At 37.1% G+C, this 8,255-nt stretch overlaps 1 protein-coding gene across 1 annotated transcript; it reads left to right on the plus strand.

The window, feature by feature from the left end:
- Positions 1-549: 549 nt before the first annotated feature.
- Positions 550-7,423, plus strand: LOC105061308 (glutamate-1-semialdehyde 2,1-aminomutase, chloroplastic). Its single transcript, XM_010945318.2, has 3 exons — positions 550-887; positions 5,196-5,369; positions 6,092-7,423. The coding sequence occupies exons 1-3, from the start codon at positions 708-710 to the stop codon at positions 7,157-7,159; spliced, it is 1,422 nt and encodes a 473-aa protein (XP_010943620.1). The 5' UTR covers positions 550-707; the 3' UTR covers positions 7,160-7,423.
- The last annotated feature ends 832 nt before the right edge of the window (positions 7,424-8,255 follow it).

An 8,255-nucleotide genomic window follows, 5' to 3' on the forward strand; every position in this document is an offset into this window, starting at 1 on the left:
CACCCTTTGAATATAAGAAATTAGTTTCTTTTTCATAATATATCTTATTAGTATTATATTTTCTTGATTAATTATATGTGGTTATTAATCAAATCTGATTTATAATGTGTTTTTGATAAAGTCTACACATTATTTTACTATTACTTTATTACGTAATATGTGTATGATATAATTGAGTAAGCAAATTAAATTCGTTGGTCATGCTTTGCATTTGGATTACTTTTTACCCAACTTGACCCCAAAAGTTTTGATGTTTGATAAAATCATGTTTAAATCCAATACAATGCAACCCAAAGGGCATCGGATCGGATTCATATGTATAATTTTATGGCTTGATTTAAGATATGGATTGGATTTAGATTTTGCTCATTGTCGATCCATCTAATCCTGCTAGAAATGAAATGAGTATAAAAGGCGAGAAAATAAAAAGTTTTGAAAAATTAATTTGGCAAAAGAGCCCAATTGGTCCAACAGGTACAGTTTGGCAAGAGAGGAATGGCATCCGTGCCTACAACTTCGCTGGCAAAACCTTCCCTTTTCTTCGCCTCCCCTCGGACAAGAAAACAAAAGTCAAATATCGAGCATCTAAAATCTTCTCCGTCTGATCCTCGTCGTATGCATTCCAGCATCCCTTCGGCGTCTCAAAACTGATCGACCGCCATGTCATCTGAAGACCCGTCTATCGTATCTCGTCTCTGACCGCCAAGATGGCGGGCGTCGCAGGCGTTGCTGGGCTCTCATGGAGTTCGAACCTTTCTCTCCTCCCGCTGTCGAAGCCCTCGCGCTCGGCGCGCCGCGTCCCGTCCGTGGTCGTGAGGAATGCCATCTCCGTAGAGACGAAGAGCTATACGCTCCAGAAATCCGAGGAAATCTTCAACGCCGCCAAGGTCCGGACCCTAATCTCTCTCGTTTTCTGCCTTCGTTTCCATCTGAAAAGCATGAAATTCGCCAATAAATTGCTTGTTTGCAGGGTAAATTTGGGTCCATCTGGTTAAGGTTTAGAGACCTTCCATTTGTTTTTGCTGATTCGTCTATTTCGTATCTAAATCTTTAAAATGAGTTGCCTTTTTGTTGTTTTCCTGTCAAATTGTTTCGATTTGTTATATTTTTCATGCCAAAGTACGATTTTTAAGTTCAATTGCGAGTTCGGTGTTGTTTATTTCGGGCTAAGAATCCGCTTTCATGTGTTCTGAGATCCTCTTCTGCAAAATTTCTATCAAAATTATGATCAGGTTAACAGGAAAGCCCAAATTTTGCTGCCCTTAACTATAGAATAATCTGGTTTCTTTCTACTTGGATGAAATGAATTAATTGATTTACAAGAGTAGTGTACTTTTCAGCACTTGTTGGCTATGTCTTGTTTGTCAGGATGTATTCTAAATCTAGGATTTATTGGCATCTTGATGGTTGTGTGAAAGCTTCTAGAATGCATGGTATTGTGTTATGGAGCATGACTGTGCTTGCAAGAGTTCTGAGGTCATTAGATTTGAATGTTATATCTACCTTTTATACAATGTGTTATTATCTTATGCCAACATCTAGAAGAAAATAATTGGAAATCATGTAGCACCAGTGGTAAGTTATGGAAAGGATTGCCAACAACCGTTACCTCAGTTGATTGGCACCTCTCCAGCCGTAAGAGCTTGCCATTGGAGGAGGTCCAGGATTCAAATCTTGGTTATTGCTTGGAAAAAAGGCTACTGAAAGAATGATGTTTATGCGATGGAATGAAGGTCTAATGAGTGGATATTTTTGGGGTTACATGAGAGATCGGCTGTTCATAACAAGGATTAATCCACCTCTAAAGCCTAGTGATCTAATGAGTCCCTAACCCAACCTATGACCAGAAAGCTACTGCTCCAATTTGTCACTCATTTGGAATCCAACTTCTCAGTTGGCTAAATTTGCACCTTAAACCTGATCTTCGTGGAACAATATTAAAGTACCTAAACATAAATGCTTTCCTTTAGTCCTTTAGGTGGTTTCAAGTAGTAAATTCTGGTTCCTGAATTTCATTCTGTGCATTAAACAGGGAGCAAAAGTGTTGATTCTTATCCTATTTATTGCCTTTTTTTTGTAACGTTTGCAGATACTTGATTTGTGGAACTAAATTAAACCTAGCTTGTAATGCACGTACATCTGATAGAAGTCTTCAGAAAACTTGGCATTGCAGTTTAATTCATCATTGCACCCTAAAAACAGTGGCATGGACTTCTCAGTCCAATGGCCCTTTGTTAGAGCATATCTTGGAGATAGTGGTTCATGTTCTTACTTTTGTGCCTTTGCTTGTATTCATGGCAGAGTCATCAAGGCTTACTATTCCCCATGGAAGTCTTCTTGTTAATTGGTTCTCCATTCATATAGAGAAATATATGTATATATTGGAGCTCTTTCAGATGTATTTTGGACAGTATGAAATCATGGCAAAACAAATTTTTGGTTGTAGTCATTGCAACTCGGGCTTGAGTTAGATAAAGATCTTATGACAGTAATTTTGATGATGTGATCAAAATTGGGATCAGAGGAGCCCATGAAAATTAACAAATTAATTATGTCATAAACTTCAAGGATATTTTGTGAAATGCTTGGATATTAGGTGAATTGGCTGTTCTTGCATCCAACGAATGCAATTGAGTGATAGAGAGATAAATTTAATTGGAAGTATGCTCTTAGGTGACTTGAGCATTTTGTGATCACAGTGGAAGAAATTTTACTTTGCTCCAAAGGGCTTATAACTTATCAAATATTGGTAAAACTCTTCAGTGGTGGATTGGATACATAGAAGTAATATGGTTGTTTTTGAAGACATTCTGGTCCGGACTGAAGCTTAACATAGGGTTAATATTCGCTATTGCCATAGAGGTTTGAATATTTTGTAGTTCTTTTCGGTTGGTGGTTTTTCACCTTCATTTTATTTATTTATTTTTATATTTTCATATGTCATGACTAAAACATCTTTTTTCAAGTAAACAGAAAGTTTCTCCACATGCAAGAGACATTTCCTCTACCTTTCATATGCAAAACTCTTACGTGTATTGAACAAACATTTAGAGCCCTTAGGTGGACAAATCCCTCAGCATTGTCACGATGTAGCATGTTTTAGATTCATAATGTTTGTCAAACATGATCCACCTAAAAGGCCTAAATATGATAGAGCCATAAAAAAATCTTTTCTTATCAAATTCCTGCAAATGCATTTGTTCCCCCTTTATGGGAGTTGCAGTTCCACTTGTGTTCACAGATGTTGAACAACCAATCAGTGCATCCTCTCAATTCATTCATCTCACATTTCCTACTCTGGAAGCATTCCTTGATGACTGCCTACATTTTGGTTAATTATAATGAAGTTCAAGAACTATGGACCATATAGCTTCTCAACACTTACAGTTCTTGATCTGCACCTCCATGATAAATTATCTAGTTACACATAGATCTAGTGAGACAAACCCATATAAGCTTATCCTACTAATGGTCGTGATTTTAGAAGAAAAGCAAAGTTGAATATGGATGACCTAACTGCAGAAATTGAAAGGGATCAAAGTTTATGGTTTTTTTGAAGGAATTAGTTGAACATTGATCTAATGCCTAAAATTTTATTTACTATTTTTTCTCTTTAGTTTTGATTGTTTAGCTGAAATTAGTCTACTTAATTTTGAAGTTTGAATTGTGTTATTTGAAAGAAACCATTTTGTATCTTATCTTAATCTTTTGTAAGTGATTCTGTAATATTATTTTTGATTTCGTAGCTGTTATTGTTTCGTATTCTCAATTTATCATATACAATGATTCATAGAAGTGCTTAATTTCATCTGGAAAGAACAAAATTGCTTTTAATTATGGTGGTATTAATTGTATTTTGACTCTTTAAAGCGTTAATATATCAGATTGTAAATACAGATTCAACATGATTTAATTTAAAATAGTTTTGCAATTTCTTGATGTTTTATTTTTATTTTGTGACTTTTCCCTCTTTTTCTTTTCTGGAAGCTGGACCTGTATATTTCTATTTGCAACTTGTTTCAGCAAAAACCTTTGGAATAGGCAAATGTCTGTTTTTGACCAAAATGTGCTCTGAAACCAAAGAAGACTTTATGTCAACAAATTATGATGCATCTTGCTTTTGTTCAGCCACATTTTTAGTTGACAATGACAACACTGGCCAATTAGGTAGTGTTGCTTCATTTTAACTTGCTTCAGGTAACTCATGTCAATCTTCAAGGTAGCTACACAGCTGTTTACTTTGGAAGTTTGATTGTTTCGATGATTACTTAGTATATCACTTAAAACAAGGGCATGTAAACAATCAGTATAGAGTAATTGTATGTTGGCTGTTACTATCATATTGGTTAAGTGAGTAGATTTATAGCTAACTGTCACTGAACAAGTCTTCATTACAAAATTTCTCATGACAATCTTGCATAACTTAGGTTTTTCTAAAAGGTAACCATTTTTACCTGTAAATATGTTTTCAAAACCCTCCATTTTTACTTGTGTTTCAAAAATATGTTTTTGGCTCTTGCTCTTTCATGAATTTGTCTGTTGTAATGTGCTGGTGAGTGCTGGTCTTTGGAGATGGCTTTTTTCAGGCAAACAGCAGAATTATGAAAAGAAGGTGGCTTGTTCAAAATATATATATGTTGTCTCTTTGTTTGTGTACAAATGTGTGCTAGTATCCTATGTTTTTAATCTATCATATGTTATTGTGTCCTAACTACAGGGAGCTTAAGTTTCTTCTTGCTGCATTATAAGTCTGCAATATGCCATGTATCTTGTATGCATTGCCGTATTCTGCCCCAACATGGTTAACTAATGGGCGGAATTATTAAGATATCATATTACACCATTCCCTGATATCTTCTCATGTGTCCTTGGCCCTTCCATGCTTGGATACATAACATTGTTGAATAATAAATAAGTTTTCATGCTTAAGTATAATTGGTTACATAGGAGCAGAATTCACATTTTAACTTGTTGATTCATGTTTCACTGCTGGAGCTGCATGTGGGTACTGCCATATATTCCTGTTCTTTCTCAAACATGTAGCGAGTTTTGATCTGGTTATTCCAGGCATGGACCTGCATGCATACACCTACCATATATTTTTATTCTTCCTCAAATACATGATGAGTTTCTTTTTCTTGACATGCATACGAACAACCTGCTTATTTATTTACTGATTGAGCATGTGGTGTTAGGAATTGATGCCTGGAGGTGTAAATTCACCGGTACGTGCCTTCAAATCAGTTGGTGGAGTGCCCATAGTTTTTGATTCTGTCAAGGGCTGTCGCATGTGGGATGTTGATGGTAATGAATACATTGATTACGTTGGCTCATGGGGCCCTGCTATTATTGGTCATGCAGATGACAAGGTGCCATTCCTTCTCCAAAATATGCTTATCCCATAAATTTTTGTTGGCTTTAAGGCTTCCATTTGGATGCCATTCTTGCATGTTTACTGACCATACTCTGCTGTATGCTGACTTTTCAATCTTATTTCTAGGATTGAGTATTTCAATGGAGATAAGTAAATCATTGTTATAGTGGATTATATCAAAAATTTCAGTTGATCTTTTTTCAAAGCTTAGAAAAAATGGCTTCATCAAACAGCTTGGTGAACCTCTGGCAAGTTGTTTGGGAAGCTGGTAAAAGAAATCCTCACAAAGGTAGCTAAAAAATTACAAGGACAGGACAAGAATTATGAGTCAGTATCATTAGAATAATTTACGACGTTATCTTACAATCATGTCTTTTCTTTTAAAAAAGGTTATTTTTCATCTTTACTTCACTTTGAGGGTATATTAAAAAGGTTGTTTCGAAATTCTTTTAAAAATTACCTTTAAGCATGCACAATACTGTAAGAAAAGGGTTTTTATAAAATACTGATTTTTAATGAAAAAAAATGTACTAATGTGATAATTGAGAATTTAGTACTGACCATTAATTTTGACTACAGAAATCAAGTCAGGATTTGAAGTGTCATTACAAGTGTCATATATTCAGGAATTTATATGTTGGACAGTGGTTGTGGAAAATCATACAATAATATTCTTAATCTGAAAGTGCTATTTTCTGATGGAATTACTATCTGTAGGTGAATGCTGCCCTTATTGAAACACTGAAGAAAGGCACAAGCTTTGGTGCTCCCTGTGTGTTAGAAAATGAGCTGGCAAATATGGTGATCTCAGCTGTGCCAAGCATTGAGATGGTCCGCTTTGTTAACTCTGGCACTGAAGCTTGCATGGGTGCACTCCGCCTTGCCCGTGCATTCACTGGCCGGCAAAAAATCATCAAATTTGAAGGCTGCTACCATGGCCATGCTGACTCTTTCCTTGTAAAGGCAGGCAGTGGGGTTGCTACACTTGGCCTCCCTGACTCACCTGGTGTCCCGAAAGGTGCCACCTATGAGACTCTAACCTCCCCGTATAATGACATTGAAACCATAAAGAACCTCTTCAACACCCACAAAGGTGAGATTGCTGCTGTCATCCTTGAACCAGTTGTTGGAAATGCTGGCTTTATTGCTCCAAAACTTGAATTCCTAAATGCCCTCCGTGAGATCACAAAAAAAGAAGGTGCTCTCCTTATCTTTGACGAGGTGATGACTGGGTTCCGTCTGGCTTATGGTGGGGCTCAAGAGTATTTTGGCATAACTCCTGATTTGACTACGCTGGGGAAAATAATTGGTGGCGGCCTTCCTGTCGGTGCTTATGGTGGCAGAAGGGATATCATGGAGATGGTGGCTCCGGCTGGGCCAATGTACCAAGCCGGGACCTTGAGTGGAAATCCTTTGGCAATGACTGCAGGAATTCACACTCTCAGGCGGTTGATGGAGCCCAGATGTTACGAGTACCTGGATAAGGTAACCGGTGACCTTGTTCATGGGATTTTGGATGCTGGGAAGAGGGCTGGACATGAGATGTCAGGTGGATATATCCGTGGAATGTTTGGGTTCTTCTTCACAGCAAGACCAGTCCACAATTTCGAGGATGCAAAAAAGAGTGATACTGCAAAATTTGCGAGGTTTTATAGAGGGATGTTGGAGGAAGGTGTATATTTTGCACCCTCAGCGTTTGAGGCAGGGTTTACAAGTTTAGCACACAGTTCTAAAGACATTGAGCAAACAGTCGAGGCAGCTGAGAAGGTACTCCAACAGATTTAAATAATTGAAACTTGCTGCCAAGATTTTATGTTTGTTTCCTTCTATTGCTTTTATTTTCTTTTCATCATTTTGCTTTCTGCAGCTGATTTTGTGTGTAAGAGTTCCATTACGAAATGTACTTCTTGTTTGGAGAGAACCATTATCTGTTAAATTATGGTTCTGAGCACCATTGTATCTGTTGCGAACTTTGTTTTGTCTCCTTGAAATTTGACGGTGCTTGAAATTTGATGATACGAAATATAAACTCCTCTTGGGCTTCACAAATGTTTTTCCTTTTTTCTTTTATTTTTTTAATTGAATGCTGATGCAGTTTTTGTGAGGGGTGGATTTGTGGGATCATCATGTATGACTTTCTTTGGAAAAGTCAGATTTTGATATTTATTGCCATTTGTCAAGGAATCAACACCGTATCATGATAAGCAGACTTGATTAGGGTTGTAAAAAAAATTCAAAAAATTGCTCTTTGAAACTTTCCTAAAATGTTTGTTAAGTAGGACCATAGAAGCTTACTGGATTTTGAAGAAGAATGGGGTCTTTAGGTCATTTTTTAATTACATTGAACTAAAGGACTGGCTTTGTGTTCACTTTGTTGAATAAAGTAACTTGCAACCATATATCACCAAAAAGTTCGCCATTGCATACATCCTGTGAGCTCGTTTCTCTTTTATTTGTAGACTACATCAGAGCAAGTAAATTCCATGAAGTGTTGTGACGTCATTAGCTAACAAAGTATATTGTAGCAATTCTGTTATTGATTCACATTTTATATTGAAAAAAAATGTAGAATGCTCACTTCCTTGAACCGAAAAAAAGTGTGTTGGAGAAGTTGGGGGTGAGGATAGGAGGGAACCAAGTCTTTGGCTCTCTTAAGCAAAAAGGGGAGGTGGTGGTGATGGCAGTCCAGGTTTGTGACTAAGAAGGAATGGAGGAATAGGAAAAGGTGGGGGAGGTGCTGGTGGTAATAAAGATAGAATTTGAAATAAGGGAGGCAATGGTGGAGTAGACTAAAGGGAGGAAAATGTGGCAGCAGCAAGGGGAATGATGGAGGTTGTGCTGGCAGGCCAAGTTTGTGACCAGGAGAGAATAGGATAAAGGT

Source organism: Elaeis guineensis, chromosome 1 (assembly GCF_000442705.2).
Source record: "Elaeis guineensis isolate ETL-2024a chromosome 1, EG11, whole genome shotgun sequence".
Classification (NCBI taxonomy): domain Eukaryota; kingdom Viridiplantae; phylum Streptophyta; class Magnoliopsida; order Arecales; family Arecaceae; genus Elaeis; species Elaeis guineensis.

What these genes read in the sequence shown, in the direction of transcription:
- LOC105061308 (XM_010945318.2), top strand. Translation starts at nt 708, where the DNA reads ATGGCGGGCGTCGCAGGCGTTGCTGGGCTCTCATGGAGTTCGAACCTT. An exon ending in AAATCTTCAACGCCGCCAAG is followed by an intron (nt 888 to 5,195) that starts GTCCGGACCCTA and finishes ATGTGGTGTTAG; the next exon opens with GAATTGATGCCTGGAGGTGT. An exon ending in TTGGTCATGCAGATGACAAG is followed by an intron (nt 5,370 to 6,091) that starts GTGCCATTCCTT and finishes TACTATCTGTAG; the next exon opens with GTGAATGCTGCCCTTATTGA.